Raw genomic sequence first — 18602 nt, 5'->3', positions numbered from 1 at the left:
AGCGGTTTGAACATCCATCAATTGGTCTCACAGTAAAGGTCTTCCTGCTGGACGCTTTACCCCGAAACAACATTTGAGGTGTGATCACACAGCACAGTGTAATAACACTGAATAAAGTACAGCATTGCCTAATCCTAGAGTTCCTTTGTTTTTCAGTTCCTTATGTCCTATCCCACTGGTTTGAGTGGAGAAACACACGTTTCACCATTTTCCACTTCAACACCAAAAACAACCGTCGTGTAGAGAAGGTCTCAGATTTGGCAGCGCTGAGAAGCTGTGTGCACGATGAGAGCGGCAGAGAGCCGCTGTCAGTTGTTGCCCCGGGGTAATAGAACAGTTTGGTGTCGAAGCCCCGGGGCAATGACATGGAGCACTCTGGTAATTGGGAATCCCTCAGTGGCTACGAACTTTTGGTTGCACCATTCATTTTTTTTTTCAGATTTTGTCCAAAAAGAACGGGCACAGACTGTGACATAGTTATGTATGTGCACAAGTGACGTAAGAAATAACTTAAGAAGAAATATTGGAAGTTTGAGGGTAATTTCAACCATGAAGATAATAATCAGACAGTAATCACTCTCTCTCTCTTCACTCAAAAGTTTTGTGGTTGATTTGGAGACAGAAATCCTAACTTTGAACAGTTTCTCGTCAGAATATTGACGTGAATACCTTCAATTTTGATTGGGGAGGTGCGGCTGTTTAACAGCTGGGTGCTATGGCTCTTCTGACGGTGATCTCCGGTCTGAATTTACGCTAGAGCTTCATGTGTTTTCATGTGTAGCGACGCCTCCAACCTCGAGGCGTCCGACCGAGAGGCGCTGCGTAATTGTGCGTTGCTCGGCGGGGGAGTCCGCTGGTGGTTGAAGCTTCATGGGTGCCGTGTGGCAGAGTGGGTGTCTGCTGTCCACACATGGTGGACTGTATGAACGCGCCGTGTATCGGGTGGGTCGGTCTGTGACAGTAACTCCAGGGACACTTTTTTCCCCCAGTCCGCTTGTGATGTGGACTAAACTCACTGAAGGCCGAAGTCGAAAACGCATGGCCCGCCACTGATAGTCGGTGTATCAGTAGATGGCAGTCAGTACGCCCTTAGTTTAGAGAAACAGACCAGAGTACTGGCATAGATGCTGAACAGCAGCAAAACATATTTCAGACATGTAAAAAAATCAATTTACGTGTAGGCTATACTTAGAACATTTTCACAGCTTTACTTTTCACAGCTTCTCATAGCTTTACACAGCTCTCTCCGACAGGCAACTGGAGCTGTGATCTGTGCTCTCTTCAACGGTAAGAAAGCCAAGTTGTACAACAAAAGTTTCTTTAATTGAAACTTGCTTTCATGTGAGCTAATCAACAGGCCTCACTGCATTAAAACGTGGCCAGCTGAGCTCCAGGGTAAAACTATAGACGTTATTAAAAATGGTGGTAGGGGGGAGATACTAAGGCAGCTGATTATGACAGCAGGTGGTCTGTCATACACACACGTACATATTAGGTGCCCAGGGAGCCACTGTAGCTTATAGAATCTCCATAATCTCAACTCATCAAGAGTGCAGTAGAATAGATTGCGGTGAGAGTATTCACATGGAGCCGCTGGAAGGCAATCAACTATGCTCACGCAATAGGAGTTCAACTATGCGGTGTAAACTTTAACTTCAACACAATCGGAAAATGAGGATAATCACTGTGTTTACTACGGTTGAAAGTGTTTTTGTACGTGATTGCTGTCTGCCGGGAGACGTTCTACACCTACCAATTACAAATTAGGATTGTCGTGACGGTGCTTAGTGCTGCAAGAGGCTGTTCAATCCTTTTTTTGTTGTTTCTGTCAGAATCACGAGACCCGGAGTGAGCACCGACACGACCGCTAGCTTCAGGAGCTACGAGCAGCTGCTAGAAGCCACTCATCGTCTCAAGTGTTGATTTTAGCACAAAAACATTGAATTGGTTATCCAGGTCTAAGTCACATTTTATGCAATTATTTGTTTCATTGACCCGCGGAAATTCTTGCGTGATCTCGAGACATCGTGAGAATCCCGCTTGCCGTGCAAGGAAAGGGAATACTGGAAAAAAAAGTTCCATATTGCCCCTACTGATTTTCCATCATGCTTTTATATTTAGCATTATCTTTTTTCTTCTTCTCTGATTAAACAAACAAGATACACCATGTCCATCAATGAGCATGCTCGCAGCAAGAAAACCAATTCCATCGTCGATAATGAAATTTGCTATCAGCACCTCTCTCCCATTGCTCCTCAGCTCCATCTCTATGACATAGAGGCCGGCTCGAAGACCACGCTGTTGAGTTTCTGCTCCTACGTCCAGTGGGTGCCTGGCAGCGACGTGGTGGTGGCTCAAAACAGGGGGAACCTCTGCATCTGGTACAGTATCGACAGCCCGGAGAGCATCACCATGTTCCCCATCAAGGTGAGGCCTTGTTCTCTTTGGAAGTGTGTATCTGTGGGGTCTCCTTCAGGTCACAACAAAACGCCATATTGGCCTTTTTCATATTTTCATTCGACCCTCCCTGCCTGGTATTTTTCCAATGTCTGTCTTTCTCCAAGAACAACAATAACACCAGTTTTGTAAAGCACGTGTTACGTAAAAGATGTGTCGTCTCCAAGCCCACGTGAAAATAAACCAAATGACATCACTGTGACATCATCAGGGTTATTTTGCCAGCGGTAGTAGTCCTCCTTGTGATGAATGAACTGACCTGTAGGTGCAGAATCAGCAGAGTTTCCCTTTGAATAAAGGCAACATGCCAATATAATGGTAGTAACAATAATAAAAGTTATTTTCCACTTCAAATGTTTTCTTTTTGTGTGCTAATTTATGATATAAAACAGGCAGAGTAAGCTTTTGTTGTTGTTTTTTTGTCGTGACTAAGGATACTGCATGATAGATAATTAAAAATGTTACTTAAGTATAATTTTCTATGTATGATCAGCAAAATATACTTAAACAATCAGAGTACTTGAGTACATCAAATGTCTCCTGAGTTTTGTGTTGTATCATTTGATTCTTATTACTGATGCATTCATGTTTACGTAGAATTTTGCTCTTGTAGTTGGAAGAGGCGGACCTAAAGTATTTGATATTCCGTTGGGTACTTTAATCTGTAACAGTGCATCTATGTTTTTAAGCGTATAATGTATCCTTGAGCGCAGTACTTGAGTAAATGCACTTGGTTACATTCCACCACTGCAACACCCCTCACCCTCTTTAAACTGGCTTCACTTTGCTTTGTCAGGGAGACATTGTGGACCTAGAAAGACTGGATGGGAAGACGGATGTGATCGTGACGGAGGGCGTGAACACGGTGACGTACACCCTGGAGGAAGGCCTCATTGAGTTTGGTACGGCCATCGACGACGGGGACTATGACAGGTACGATTGGACTGCTGTGACAGATATTAGACTTACACACAAAAAGCAACCCCATCGCTGTCATAATTGTCGAGTTGAACATCCGTCCGGCCTTCCGACTACTTGCCGAGTCACAGCGAGCAGAACAGGCCAGATGTCCTTTTATCCAGCAGCTTCCTCCAGCTCTTCTTGAGGGTTTCCTCGGAGCTGGCAGGGCGGCCGGGAGGCGTGGCCTCCTCAGTGTGTCGTGATTCAAACACCTCCAAAGTGATCGTTGCAACTGACCTCTCTGAGTTTGGAGGAGCAGCTGCTGAACTCTTCACTGGAGCTCTGAACTCCAAACAACGTGAGGCCAGCCAACCTTTAAGGGGACTTTGGTGATTTGGGCTTGTCTCTCCTGCTAGATACAGTAGCTCCTCAGCTCAGAAGGGCCAAGTATTGATTTAGATTAAAAAAAAATGAATTCATCATTTTCAGTTGATTAATTCATCCGGTTCCAGGTTGCATTCATTTAATGAATTATAAAACTACTAAATAAACTACTTTTGTTGGACGATATATCCTCCCAGAGATAATTTCAGTAAACAATATTGTTGTCATTTTAAGATCCTTTTATGCTACTGATTCAATGATAAAATATCATATTCATATAGCAATGAACTTAATTTTTTCATTGTAATTGGAATGTGAAAAAAAGTAAAATAAAATTCCACAACCAAAACAATAAATACAATGGACTGTAGAGCTCTGTGAACAGACATTTTACATAGATGATAAACATTTGCCACAGTGCTATAGATAGTAATTTTTCCAATAAGTGAAATATATACTGGCAATCCAGTTTCTATCAGCCTGAACAAAAAGTAACAACATGTAGAGTCCATTTGGACTTCTTCACATCTTCTGGCCGGTCAGAAACGTACGCTAACGTAAAAATTATCGAGGCCTTGTCCATATATCGTGCAGTGAGCCGATAGCATAGTTATCGTGGCATGCTTGATAATATCATAAGAGTTATTATTGCTGGGATGTATTACCACAAATGTGATATAATATTACAAGGCCATATTGTGTTTTTAACAACCCGAGCCTCACAACCATATGTTCACGTTTGTGGTCAGAGTATAAACATCTACAAACACACAACATACAACATACAATATTGCTGTATCTCGGCCTGACTCGGCTTTATGTGTGTGTGTGTGTGTGTGTGTGTGTGTGTGTGTGTGTGTGTGTGTGTGTGTGTGTGTGTGTGTGTGTGTGTGTGTGTGTGTGTGTGTGTGTGTGTGTGTGTGTGTGTGTGTGTGTACAGAGCCACAGCATTTCTTGAGACTCTGGAGATGTCACCAGAGACTGAAGCCATGTGGAAGACGCTCAGCAAGCTGACTCTGGAGGCTCACCAGCTGCACATCGCCGAAAGGTCAGCGAGACACACAGACGACCTTAACCTTGTACTTTTATCTTTGTGAGGACTCTCAATTACTTTATGCATTCCCTAGCTCCTTGCATTCCCTAGCTCCTTGCATTCCCTAGCTCCTTACCCTTACCATAACCATCACAACTAAACGCCTGACCCCAAGCCTTACCCTAATTTGTATTCCTTTAAACCAAGACCCTCAAACAGGCCTGTCCCAAAGTGAGTGATTGGTCCTCTCAAAGTTAGCTGTGCAAGAACACACACACGCACACACGCACGCACGCACGCACGCGCACACACACACACGCACACACACACAACCTTGCAAGCTAATGTCCATGTCTCTGAGCTGATTACATTCTTTATCAGTCTTCATTGTACGTGAGACTTATCTCTGTGACTGCAGAGAATGGAGACAACAAGGGCACCTTGGTCACCTGGAATGAAAAAGCTTTTTGACACACACACACACACACACACACACACACACACACACACACACACACACACACACACACACACACACACACACACACACACACAGCAGATGACTGTGTCCCTTCCTGAACTCCCTCTCTAACTTCATTAATCATCAAAGACATTAAACTTTTTTTTTTTTTTTTTTTTTAATAATAAGCATCCTCTCTCTATATCTCCATATTTCTCTCTGTTTTGAGGAACATACAAAAAATGGAATTCTCTGTCATTAATAATGCATATGCTGTTCGTTAGGCATCGGCCCGATTTGCATAAATCATGAAATTGGGGGAAGAAACGTTTTTGTCTGGAGTGTGTAATGTTAATGAGGGAGGGAAAGGATGTTAATGAGGGAGGGAGGGAAGAGAAAGAGTCAGACAGAAGGAGTTTTTAAACTACTTTTTTTCTTTCTTTCTTTCATGACTTGTTCATTAATCTGATGCAACTGTTCAGAGAGAGTTGGTAATAAAGTGGCCAAATGCTAAAACGAGCCTTTTCATCTTGCAGCCCCTCCGACTGCGGCGTATTTCTAAAGGCTAATTAGACAAAAGCTCTAATTTATCTCAGTTCATTGAGAGCTTTGACCGGATGGCATTTCCTTCCACCTTCACCGAATGTTTCTTCTTCCTCCTTCTGTTTTTTATTTCTCTCTCTCTCTCTCTCTCTCTCTCTCTCTCTCTCTCTCTCTCTCTCTCTCTCTCTCTCTGTGTTTTTCCTTCTTCTTCCATAAGGTGTTTTGCTGCATTGGGGGACGTCTCGACCCTGCGTTTCCTCCACCAAACAAACCAGATCGCCGACAAAGTCTCAGAGGAAATGGTGGGTTTTCATACACAACAAAACTGACCATGTATACAACACATATAGGTGGTATGAAAATATTTTTGAAATGTCATAAAACTGAACAAATGAAATTGATCTCAGGAGTGTGTGTGTGTGTGTGTGTGTGTGTGTGTGTGTGTCTTTTGACCAGGGAGGGGATGGGACAGCGTTTTTCCAAGTCCAAGCCCACGTGGCGATGCTTGATAAGAACTTTAAACTGGCTCAGATGCACTACATGGAGCAGGTTGGCGACACGACCCGTACACACTTCCAATATGTATATAATATGTAGATTGAATTGCCGACGCATTTGTAACAAACCCAACACAAAATTCTGCAAGTTGTGTTCTTTAGTCAAGACTGTGCACTCAAATGTCATGATCTCGTTTTCCGCAGAATTCCATAGATGAAGCGATAGAGATGTACCAGGAGCTCCACATGTGGGACGACTGCATCGCCGTGGCTGAAGCAAAGGTAATCACACGCGTACAAATGTATGCTTTGCGTTTTACCTGAGGGAGATTCTGTTGTGGCACACTGGCATGAACCGCATGGACCATAAACTGAGCTTTCAACAACACACCGCTGACTGTCTGCCGTCCGCGAACTCAGAGCACTTTCTAATTCAGCCCATTCTCCTCTATTGTTCCACCTGTTTCATCCCCATTATAATGACCTCGTATAGGAACAAATATATGCATCGCACACACAGCACCTCCAAGATGATTGACCTCCCCACCTACAACCTCTCAGATCTTAAAGAGAAAAGCCATTACTCGTAGAGCACAGGACCTCCGGTGGCCCCTCAACCCATCCTTTACATGGCCTCAATCTGGTCGGAGCTACACATCCTGGCCTGGAGACGGGCACACTTTGCTTTGTTTTGTCCCCTCTGCCATTTCATCGCTCAACAAAACATACCGATAACTTCCACGGGTGAAGGCATCCATCCATCCATCCACTATATACTGTTACCTTTTCTGTGGTGCAGTCATTTAGCCAGTGTGTTTTCTGGGTCACACTTTAGATAAGCAACGAGAAGCAGAGGCTCAAAGTGAATTAAGGTTTCTGGTTGACGCTTTTATTCCACCTCTGTTCAAGATTAGGCGTGAGTCAAATTTCTGTGCTCCTGGATCTGTGCACCATTTTAATTTTAATTCCGACATGATACTAGAGGTCTGAAACTACACAGGGAACCTTTTAAAGGTGTAGTGTGTATGATTTGGTGGCACCTAGCGGCGAGGTTGAAGATTGCAACCAACTGATAGTTCTCCCATGTGCGAAGCGATTAGGAGAACTACGGTGGTACATAGTGAAGCGTGAAAGCTCACTTTGTATGGAGATATAAACGGCTCATTCTATGGTATGGAAAAACGCAGCGATTCTTCTTTTCAGGTGATTAAAACGTACTTATTATTATTCCATTTCTGCCGATAGATCCCGCAAAATGCTACACACTGGGCCTTTAACTGCAACTGATTTAAATATGGCTCAAACTAACGATTAAATTAATCTGTTAATTACATCAGAAAATGTATCTTCTCAGAGCCCAAGCCAACATTTTCAAATGGCTTATTTCCAATTAACAAAAAGCTAAAGATAATAAATGAACAATCTTATTTTTAACAGTGAAAAGAAGCAAATCAATCAATATTCAAAATGGTTGCTTGTTAGATGGCTTAAAGAGGACATTGTTGTCAATTAGTTCTGTCTCAGTCGACGCAGTGTTTCAGCACTAGATTTGAACCCGTGTCTAACGTAGAAACGAACCCCTCCCTCAACACAAAATGTCTCTCCTAGGGCCACCCGGAGCTGGACAGCCTGCGCGGGAACCATTACCAGTGGCTGATGGAGACGGGTCAGGACGAGAAGGCCGGAGAGGTGAAGGAGAGCGAGGGAGACTTCCAGGGCGCCATCAACCTCTACCTGAAGGCCGGACTGCCGGCTAAAGCCGCCCGACTGGCCATCAGCCATCCGGAGATCACCAACAACAGCGACACCGTCGGCCGCATCGCCGCCAGTCTCATCAAGGGAGAGTTTTACGAGAGGGTGCGTGGACTCTCTCTCTCTCCTAACTATCTGTCTGCCTTGTTTATTGCAGAAATGTATCCCAGCTGGTATCCTATACCGGTATTATCCTTTCTCCTCCTTTTTACCTTATCATCCTCTCCTCTCCTAAAAAATGCCAGGAGAGGAGAGGTATCAACAGAGGAATTTTTTTTATCTTTCTTTCTTTTTTTTATTTTCAGTTTTACACTCCATCTCCCTCCGGCTGTCTGTTATTTCTTGATGTCTCTATCTGAAGCCGTTTGTCTGAGAACTCGGCTCTCCTCCTGGAGCCATCTGTGTTTATGTAACAGGTGGGAAGGAGAGAATGAAACTTTAGAACAAAATGTGTTGCTGCGTTTTGATGGCGTGGGGTTTCATCCCTGCAGGTGTCTGAGGATCGAGATTCTGTATATTTTCCATATCTTGCAAAGATCACATGTCGTGCATTCTGTTGTTGAAGAAATGTCATAAGTGAATTAAGTATGTGGACAGCCAGCCAGTGCACCCATATGTGATAGTCGAACATCTCTTTCCAAAGTCATGGTTTTGTTGTTGTTGCTATAGCAACCTCAGTCAGACACTGATGTTGGGTGATCAGGTCTGGCTCACAGTCGGTGTTCCAGTTAATTCCAAAGGTGTTGGATGGGGGTTGAGATCGGGGGAAACTGGCTAAACCATTTTCTTTATGGACCTGGCTTTGTGCACTTTTCTTGAAAAGCAGCCCAGACCAAAAGTGCACAAAAGTATGTGTCACAGTTTCCACATACAACAACCCTGACCCAGCAAATCTCTATCTTCTGACCAGGCAGGAGATCTGTATGAGAAGATCCGAAACAACCAGAGAGCTTTGGAATGCTACTGCAAAGGAGGCGCCTTCAGGAAAGGTAAATCATGACATCAATGACATGTAAATATGCATGAATATGTATGCTGAGCCTATATTTTGAACAACCACCAAAACGTGTTTGTTTGGTGATGTTATGCTAGCAGCTTCAGGGAGGGCAATGTTGGTCCAGACTGAATATCTCAATAACTATTGGATGGATTGCCACTCTATTTGGTACAGACATTCATGAGTCCCAAGTGGAGGAATCCTAATGACCCTCTGACTTTTCCTCTTGCGCTAGCACCAGGTGAAAATTCTAATTTGATTTATGACCAAGTACCTGCAAAACTAATGACGTTCCCATCAGCATCAGCTGCACTTTGTGTTATTAGAAAATGTTAGCACACTAACATGCTAAACTAAGGTTGTGAACATGGCAGTAGCCATGCAGTAGTTAGCCAGTAGTTAAAATTGCCATTGTGAGCATGTTAGCATGCTGACGTTAGCATTTAGCTGGAAGCACAGCCTCACAGTGCAGCTGGCGTGGCTGGTTGTACATCACACAAGTACAGTATGTGTTGTAAGTATACAAGCATACTTTTCAAGTACAAAAAGGGCCAAGCAATATCATGTGACAAGATTTTGGACACCAACAGGTGTTGTGTGTGTGTGTGTGTGTGTCCATTACAGTAGATGTACAGTATATTTAACAAAGTTTGTGCTTCCTGTAGCGGTGGAGCTGGCACGCCTCGCCTTCCCTGCTGAGGTGGTGAAACTGGAGGAGGCCTGGGGAGACTACCTCGTCCAGCAGAAACAGATGGACGCCGCTATCAACCATTTCATTGAAGCAGGGTATGTAGTGTAGAGGAGTGAAGGGACACATATTTGGGCAGATGGAGAGAAGGAAAGATGACACATTAAAAAAAATAATAAAAAAACACATCAGAGACGGCCAATAGTTCTTTAAATGATCACCAGGACCATAATAGATGTATTTAAACATGATTATACTCCCCAAAAATACCAAATAAAGACAGCGCCCAGATTGTTATTCTTTTGAAGTTGAAAAAGCATCTGAGTAACTGAATTTGACTGTGCAAAGGTTTAAAATACACTTCTTCCGCTGCTAATTTCTCCTGCCAGAAAAAGTTTCAATCCGTGCCTCTCTTAATTAAAAGATTTGGTTTTACTTAAATCCTAACCAAACTTAATTCACTTTTCACAATTCAATTTGTCTGTGTTGTTGGAGCAACCCAATCAGATAAGATAAACATATATTGATCCTTGTTGCAGCAGCACAAGGACATAAATAAATGCAGGTGTGTATAGAAAGTCACAGAAATAAATAACAAGTATAAATATAAATCAAACTAGAGAAGTGCACACAGTCGAGGTGAAGATGAGACCAAACCTTTTATATGGATGATGGCTCCAGTATGTAAGATGAGCTGTGGACAGATAGACAGACGCACACGATGTGACCGAATCTCAGCCTGGAAAAAGTTAATAAAGAAAATGAACTATACAAGAGCATTTGAAGACAAAATGACAGCATAAAGTCCCAGTACTGCGATTAAGCAGAGCAGAGTTAGTGAGCAGTGTACACCAGGCTAATATATCGTATGATTAAGTAATGACAGTGTTTGTCTGTATTGGTAGAATAGAATGTGGTGCAATAATCAATGTTATCTACATGGTAACATAATATAGTATAATATTATACATTATGGTGGTTTATGACATATAGTATAAGAGACATGGTATACGGTGTAGTAATATAGTAAAACATAATGTATTGTTTAGTACAGCACTAATAGTAGTAGTGTAATTAATGTTTATAATATGTAGTATAGCACAGCAATATAACATATAATTGAATGGAATATCAAGTATAATATGGTGTATAGTATAAAATATATATATATATATACATACATACATACATACATACATACATACATACATACATACATACATACATACATACATACATACAAACCGCACAGCGAGACAATTCTAGAAGCTGAGGTAAGTGAACGTATGGCTTCACACAACATTTACGTTTTCCGTAGCTGCTCGCTGAAGGCCATCGAGGCGGCCATCGCGGCTCGTCAGTGGAAGAAAGCCGTCCACATCCTGGAATTGCAGGAGGATTCTTCAGCCGGGAAATACTACGTGAAGATAGCTCAGCACTACGCCTCCACGCAGGACTATGAGGTGAGAGAGGAGGGACGAGGCGTGAGCTACTTTTTGGGGCTTCGTTTTGCTCCCTGAACACAACACCGGACAGTGAGATGGAGGAAACCAGAGGGATGGAGTAGGCACCAGCAATTCATTTCCGTACACACACACACACACACACACACACACACACACCCCACCTTGCACACATTTCAAGCATAAAGTCAGAGGCCCAGGATCAGCTTTAGCTCGGTCTCCATGGACAGAGTGGGCTGTGTTTGCTCGACGGGGCTTTGGCAGTAGGGACACGTTGAATTGTTTTAGTAGTTGCCAGAAATACAGTTTAAAAGAAGAGGAGAAAGACACAATCTGGTATATATACAAAGAAAAGAGAAAAGGAAGAGACACGACGATCCTGATGATAATGATGATGATGATGATGGCGGCGGCGGCGAAGCGCAGCGTGCTCTGCTCATTCTGATGAGCTCAGCTGAGCCAAACAGCCTCCACAGACTGTCAGCCTCTGAAAATAGCCGGCCATTTCGCTATGTTTGCTCTATGGGCACATTCACAGAAAGTAATTAAGATTACAGGCTCTTTGCTTTCCAACTTGTGGAAGTTGCAGGGGAGTAGAATTCAGTGCAAACTAAAACAATGGCGGAAGCTCACACCTGTGATGCCAACGCAGAAATTATCGCGAAAAAGAAAACAATGGCTAAACTTTTTTTGTAATTATCAGAGCGAGCCCGCACATACATTTGCTTCATTGATGCCCGTGTTGGAAAAGGTTCAATGGAAAATACCTCTTTCCTTTACGCGGCAAAAATCTGGTCGTGGTGGATTGTTTTCCTTTCCCTTCTGCCCAATCTTTCCTACATTTTCCCCATTAACAGAGTACAGATAGCTGCTCTTAAATTAGCTTTATGGATGTTTTGTGTACTCTGTTCACCCTCCAGGAATGACATTATAATGTAGTGATGTGTTGTGGATGCGTCAGGAGGTTAAACTTTTTTTATTATTATTTCCAGGTGCCAAACTAATGTGAAATATGAACGCCTACACAGAGATCTTATGATATTCAGCCTGCATTTTGTATACGGTATGTTCTGACTGCATTTTGTGTGTTCACGGCCTGTAGGTGGCAGAGCAACTGTTTGTGAAAGGAGGTCACATCAAGGATGCTATAGACATGTACACTACAGCAGGGCGCTGGGAGGAGGCTCATAAGGTTAGTATGGACACTGACTACGCAGACGAGTGTGCACAAGAGAGACCTAAGAAGCCGATTTTACAGGATAGTAATTCATATTTGATCCCAAATAGATCACATGACGATGATCATATGGATAACTCTGACAAGATAATTCTTTGAAGAGGATGTTTTGGCCCCTGATGTCAGTGTAGCTTTGAAACAACAAAGCCATGGTCATGTTTTGGTGCATTTTGCCTGCAGTTGGCCGTGGAGTGTATGACAGAGGAGGAAGTCATGGCTCTGTACATCAGCAGAGCTCAGGAGCTGGAGAGAGATGGAAAATTCAAGGAGGCTGAGAGGTAAATGGAGATTTATTTATAGTGATTTGTTGCATCATCAGCCGCTGGGTGCATGGAGAACTGGAACGAGGCAAAGAGAGGTGAACATGTTTTAAGTAATTACAAAAAATAAGGGAAACAGTGTTTGACGTTGGACAGGCCACACTGACTGACTCTTTATTATTTCCATTAGTTCCGTTATTTAAAGCGTGTGTGTGCGTGTGCGTGTGCGCAGGCTATTTGCCACAGTGAAGCAGCCTGACCTCGCCATAACCATGTACAAGAAGAACCGGATGTTTGATGATGTCATTCGCCTGGTAGCCAAACATCACCCTGACCTGCTCTCAGAGACCCACCTGCACCTGGCCAAGGTACGTCATCGTCATGTAATGGAGTTATTCACTCAATACGGGTCATTGTAGGGACAAGAAAAATATAATTACAGACTTTGGGAAATGGGTAAATATTTTACCTTGCAGGGCACCTGGATATTCTTGCGATGTCACAAGATCACGTGGGAATTGCGGGATCACATGTCACATCACATTTCATTCTAAACAACAATAGCGGCTCCTGAAGAAGTTAGCGTAGAGGCTGAAATAGCATCAGTTTGATGAGAACTGGAGAGTAATTCCTCATTGAAGGAAGAATAACATCACTGAAAGCTTTTCTCGATGGAAAAGATGTTTTTTTCTGGCTTCGGCAATAGTTTGATTGACAGATGGTTCATCCAATCACCTGCCATGTCTGTTTTCACGCTTCACGGCTTCTCAGATGGTTCTGTGTAACAATCCATCTGGTGTTGGTCAGGTTAGGTAAAAATAATACATAATAAATACAAATGTATGAGAATTCTCTGAGTTTAAAGTTGTACATTTGCGAGACAAAAACGCAAACATTTACGAGTAAAAAAAACTCTGATGTTCTCTGAGATTACGACATGATTTATAACCAGTGTGGGTTCTCTAGTACCACGTAGTTGAGAGATGAACATTTTTGCAATACATAATTTTCCGCGCCACGCACTGCAAGCAGGAAACATGTCCGATGGGCACGGGAAGGGGCGAGGGCCGTTCATCACACTTGCAGCTTTAATTGTGGTTTCTCTCCTCTTGCTCAGTAATGAACGAGCGTCCCATGGTGTTATTCTCAGTGTCCGAAGCACTGCTTTTCCCTTGGTTGGTGTCATTATTGCGCTGCTCAGCACCCTCATCAGAAATGGATGAGGTTTCTTATGTGAAAAGCTCTCACAAGCTCCAGTTCTGACACCTTTTTTTTCTTTTTTACCGTTCTCTATTTCTTATGTAACAGCAGACAAATGTTCACAGTTTTGTGGTTGTCCAATTCTCATGTGAGAATTGCCCTGCAGGGCTTTAAACTATTCTAATGATTAGAAATGTCTAACTCTGAATTCCGCTGTGAATTCAGAAGGAGTTCATGAAGTAAAACTTTTTCTTTCCTTTTTTTTTCATGCACACATTCAGACCACATGCATGTCTAAGTAATTGTACAACCTCATATGCAGTGGTGGAGGAAGTACTCAAACCTTTTACTGAAAGTTACTACAAGGAGCTTTTAACCGGTTATGAAACAGTCTCAATGTAATGCTGATGCCCTACATAAGCAAACAAGACTAAAAAGAGATGTTTCCTGAGAGACTCTGCTGCTCTGGAACACGGGGACCGTCAAAATCCACACAAAATGAAAGTTCCTCGTAGTAACTTTAAGTACATGAGTAAATCTATCTAGTCACCTTCCACCACAGACCTTTTCGTTGTGTCCAGATACGCTCTGAGACTTCAAGTCCTTTTTTAAGCTCCTGATAGTTGCACCAAAGAAGATTTCAAAGAAATCCAATAGAGTTTCATCATTAAGTTGTTTAGTTAGGTTTTATTGCTTTTGTCAGTAGGTCTTTTTTAAGAATATTAAATGGTTAATTAAATGGCTAATCAGCATTTATGTATCAGATTAGTACTTACATATGTACTTTTATCCGTTTTCTATGTATAACTGTCCCTGATGCATGTTGATGTGCATGTTCTTTTGTAGGAGTTGGAGGCTGAACCCAGGTTCTCGGAGGCAGAGTACCACTTCATCGAGGCTGAAGAGTGGAAAGCTGCTGTCCACATGTACAGAGTCAACGACATGTGGGAGGATGCATACAGGGTAGGCACTGCCACATTTGTTTTGTTGGCTTGATGGCTGTTAGTCGCTTTACATTTCCAAAGCTATGCAGAGTTTTGCACTCGCAATGTTTGAACTCACAATTGGATCTTTCAAAGCCTAGAACCTTGTTCCACACAACTAATGCTTACAGTATCCGTAGCTCGTCCCTCTGTATACACGCAACACAAGAGACCCCGGTGCTCAATTTATGTTTTTAAGTAAAAAAAACATGAACATTAAAAGTGAGGTTAGACGTGTCAGTGACATAAAATATGTTTTATGCAATCTTTTGATTTTGATAGGTTGAAAGTACGAATTTAATGTACTTAAATCACCAAAGTAAATTCGGAAGATGCAATAATCATATATAACACTTACTGGCTTTAATAAAGAGCTTTAAAAAATATGGCTTTTTGATATTGCTATAATATAAAAAAAGATTCTAATGAATGTCATGTCAATGGTCAAATTCTAAGTCTAAATTGTATTTAACGTGTCCTTCTGTGTGGCGGTCAATTTTGATAGAGAAATCATAACTGCTGACAAATACCGTACATTAATAAACACTTTAAATGTTCTCATCTCTGTGTATAGCGATATTATGTTGTGTCATGAGCCATTTATTCAATACGTATGTTTAGCTTATGAATGCTCAGTAGGAGGACTTAAAGTAAATTGCGATTAGACTTCACGGGCACGGCATCATTACAGGCGTGTGCTTCCCCGTCGACAGTGTTTATTGCTGCTGCTGCTTTGGGAGCACAGCGCAACTTTACAGCTTCCATCAAATGTTTTTCTCTGGGCTTATCTGTGGTGTGGGTGTGAGGGAGCCTCACTGCCGCAGGACCCCTATAGTGATGTATATGTGCCACATATATCTGTGCGTGTGTCAGGTGGCGAAGAGCCATGGAGGGGCCGAAGCCCAGAAGCAGGTGGCCTACCTGTGGGCTCGGAGCCTGGGAGGAGAGGCGGCCGTCAAGCTGCTCAACAAGTTCGGCCTCCTGGAATACGCCATCGAGTTTGCTTCAAATAACTTGTGAGCTCCACCACGACACATGGACGCAACTTGCACTGTGGTTAATTTTAATTTACTGAGCATTCAGAGTCAGACGAGTTGAAGCCTGTTCCAGCCAAGTGAGAAAATGAAAGAAAAAAAAAGAGGCTGTAAGGCATTGTAATGAGATTTTTTCTCAAAATAATGAGTCGGTATCTAAAAATAATTACTTAGTGTCGCAAAATAAAAATGTTATTATCTGAAATATAATTACTTTTACTCATTATTTTAAGATGCTATCTCATTAATTTGAGATATTTCAACTGACTTTCAGAATATATGTTTTCCATTACATTGGCAGGACTGGGCTTCCATACTTATGTGACCTGCTTAAAAAATTAAAAAAAGATCCAAAGTGATGGTATTGTGAAACCTGACTTGATTTCTTGCTCTTTATTTACTCCCTAGCTCATTTGACTTTGCCTTTGATTTGGCTCGTCTGTCCAGTAAGGAAAAGCTTCCTGAGATCCACCTCAAACACGCCATATACCTGGAAGATGAGGTAAATCTGCCTCGGTCCTGCTGCATAGCCTATCTGCTGTCCATACTGCTCCTCCATATGATACGCATTACCAAAACCAGTGTTTGTTTTAACTCTCACCTCCACACCCCACATTATCTCAAAAAGCCTATTACCTCCTGCTGCAAAACAGGCTGGCTGCTGCAGTGAGACTCTTTGTTGCCTTTATAGTTGCGTCCACAGGCGGATGATGAGACATGCAAATGGCTCACACAGACTTAATAATTGTTCAGCCTCTCTTTGTTGTTGTGGTCGTTACCCATCTCTCCATGGTTTTGTATCTCTCCCTGGTCATTTTGTGTCTCTTTGTAGGTGTTCTGTCTCCCTGTAGTTATTTTTTGTCTGTATTTCTTACATTTTCTTTTCCCTTTTGTTTTCGATTGGAGTCTTTTTTTTAGTTGCTTTGTGTTTCTTTGTGGTAATTTTGTGTCTCTTTGTAGTCGCTTTATGTTTGTTTGTGGTAATTGCTTTCCTCCTCATGGTTTGCATGTGCTTCTTGGAGTGACATTTTGTCGGTGAAGGCCCTTAGGGCCCCTGACGCTCACAGTAAAGCCAGTGCCAATTGGCCTGATCAGGAATCCATCCATGATTCTGTCCATCATTCCCAACGCAAAACAAACATGTGAATTTCTCTTTCGTCTGCATACATTCTTATCTTCCTATCAGAAGGTATCTTTCAACCAAGTTCAGTAAGATACATTTTCAGAACATCCTAAAAAAGCAGTCTAACGACCTTCTCTTGTTATAAGTCATTGGACTGCTAATCATTGTAAATGTAATTTCGGCTCACACGCTCCTGTGGCATTAGCATTTCGCTATATACACACTTAACACAGTGCATCTGGGTTTTTGTGTGCGTAGATGTATGCTATGAATTCTAATGCCACTGTGATGTCCACTTCAAATTAATAAAGTCAAGTCATACTCCCTGTCTCTGAGAGTGTAGACTGCAGGTCAAGAACAGTAAATAGTGCTTACTTCTGATATTTCTGATCATCTTCAGGGCAAGTTTCCGGAGGCCGAGGTCGAGTTCATCAAAGCAGGAAAACCCAAAGAAGCCGTTCTCATGTGAGTTCATGTGTCTCTGTCTTACTGTCAGCTGATCAGGAGCTGTACCAATTAGCCACGGACTTAAATCTACTTACAGATCAGTGGTGCAATGTAATTAAGTACATTTAGTTGCACTTTTTTTTTCACCTTCTGTTACATTAACTCCATTTTAGAGGGGAATTCATCACTTTTCATGCTCCATTTCTACACTCAGGATTTTAACTTCTTCAAGTAACTTTTTTGGGGCCGTGTGTGTGTGTGTGTGTGTGTGTGTGTGTGTGTGTGTGTGTGTGTGTGTGTGTGAACTGCTCCAGGTATGTCCACAACAAGGACTGGGCCAATGCGCAGCGGGTGGCTGAGGGCCACGATCCAGAGACCGTTGCTGAGATCCTGGTCGGCCAAGCCAAGTTCTGCGTTGAACAGAAAGAATTCCAGAAGGCTGAAGCCTTCCTGCTCCGAGCCCAGAGACCCGAACTCGCTGTTAAATATTACAAGGTAAGCGAGAAGAGCCAAACTGGCTTCAGAAAAGAAGAAGAAAAATGTGAAAAGAGTTGCAAAATGTTGGAAGACTTGTTGTGGACTTTAACCATCCAGCCTTTGGTCAGTGATTTATTTTATTCATTCCATATTTGTCATTTGGTTTTATCAGGATGCAGACTTGTGGAGCGATGCCATGCGGATCTGTAAGGAGTATCTCCCCAACAAGCTCTCCATTCTCCAAGAGGAGTACGAGAAGGAGAACTCAAAGAAGGGAATCCGGTGAGACTAAGAGCAAAAAATATAAGAAATCAATGGACTTCATTTCTTGTCATTGACTCATGAACCTGAAACTGTAAGAAACAATGCTAATCATTTTCAATGCTAGAAATCACTGTCGCTATGTCTGTAATTACAACAGTAGCAACAGCAGATCCCAAAAGCCTTATTAACAGAACTTGTAATTATGGGTAGGCGGTTTGGTATTTGACGGACATTCAAAAGCTTCTATTAGATTTTGTTGACCTTTCATATTATGTTATTAAGAGACCTCTTAAAAGCCAGAGGGAAACCACAAACCCCACTATGAACATTTCACAGCCCCCCACCCCCAGTATAATCTATGCACAAAGAGTCAGTTTGATGCTTTATTAAACCACAGCTCATG

At 42.4% G+C, this 18602-nt stretch overlaps 1 protein-coding gene across 1 annotated transcript in view; it reads left to right on the top strand.

Moving 5' to 3' along the window:
- The window catches only part of ift172 (intraflagellar transport 172), a gene marked incomplete at both ends in the record, with an annotated part of 35773 nt that overhangs the window by 8598 nt on the left and 8573 nt on the right, over positions 1-18602 (top strand). Inside the window, 19 exons of the mRNA XM_079215035.1 lie at positions 2260-2427; positions 3254-3390; positions 4682-4789; positions 5995-6079; positions 6234-6326; positions 6479-6556; positions 7883-8131; positions 8937-9015; positions 9689-9809; positions 11030-11174; positions 12277-12366; positions 12592-12689; positions 12904-13039; positions 14718-14834; positions 15728-15870; positions 16297-16390; positions 17412-17476; positions 17773-17953; positions 18108-18217. Of these exons, the coding sequence (XP_079071161.1) occupies positions 2260-2427; positions 3254-3390; positions 4682-4789; positions 5995-6079; positions 6234-6326; positions 6479-6556; positions 7883-8131; positions 8937-9015; positions 9689-9809; positions 11030-11174; positions 12277-12366; positions 12592-12689; positions 12904-13039; positions 14718-14834; positions 15728-15870; positions 16297-16390; positions 17412-17476; positions 17773-17953; positions 18108-18217 (2297 nt within the window). The remainder of the gene's footprint in view (positions 1-2259; positions 2428-3253; positions 3391-4681; positions 4790-5994; positions 6080-6233; positions 6327-6478; positions 6557-7882; positions 8132-8936; positions 9016-9688; positions 9810-11029; positions 11175-12276; positions 12367-12591; positions 12690-12903; positions 13040-14717; positions 14835-15727; positions 15871-16296; positions 16391-17411; positions 17477-17772; positions 17954-18107; positions 18218-18602) is intronic.

The sequence above is a fragment of the Taurulus bubalis genome (genome assembly GCF_910589615.1).
Source record: "Taurulus bubalis genome assembly, chromosome: 3".
In the NCBI taxonomy this organism is placed as follows: domain Eukaryota; kingdom Metazoa; phylum Chordata; class Actinopteri; order Perciformes; family Cottidae; genus Taurulus; species Taurulus bubalis.
This window is presented reverse-complemented; position numbering and strand designations above follow the sequence as displayed.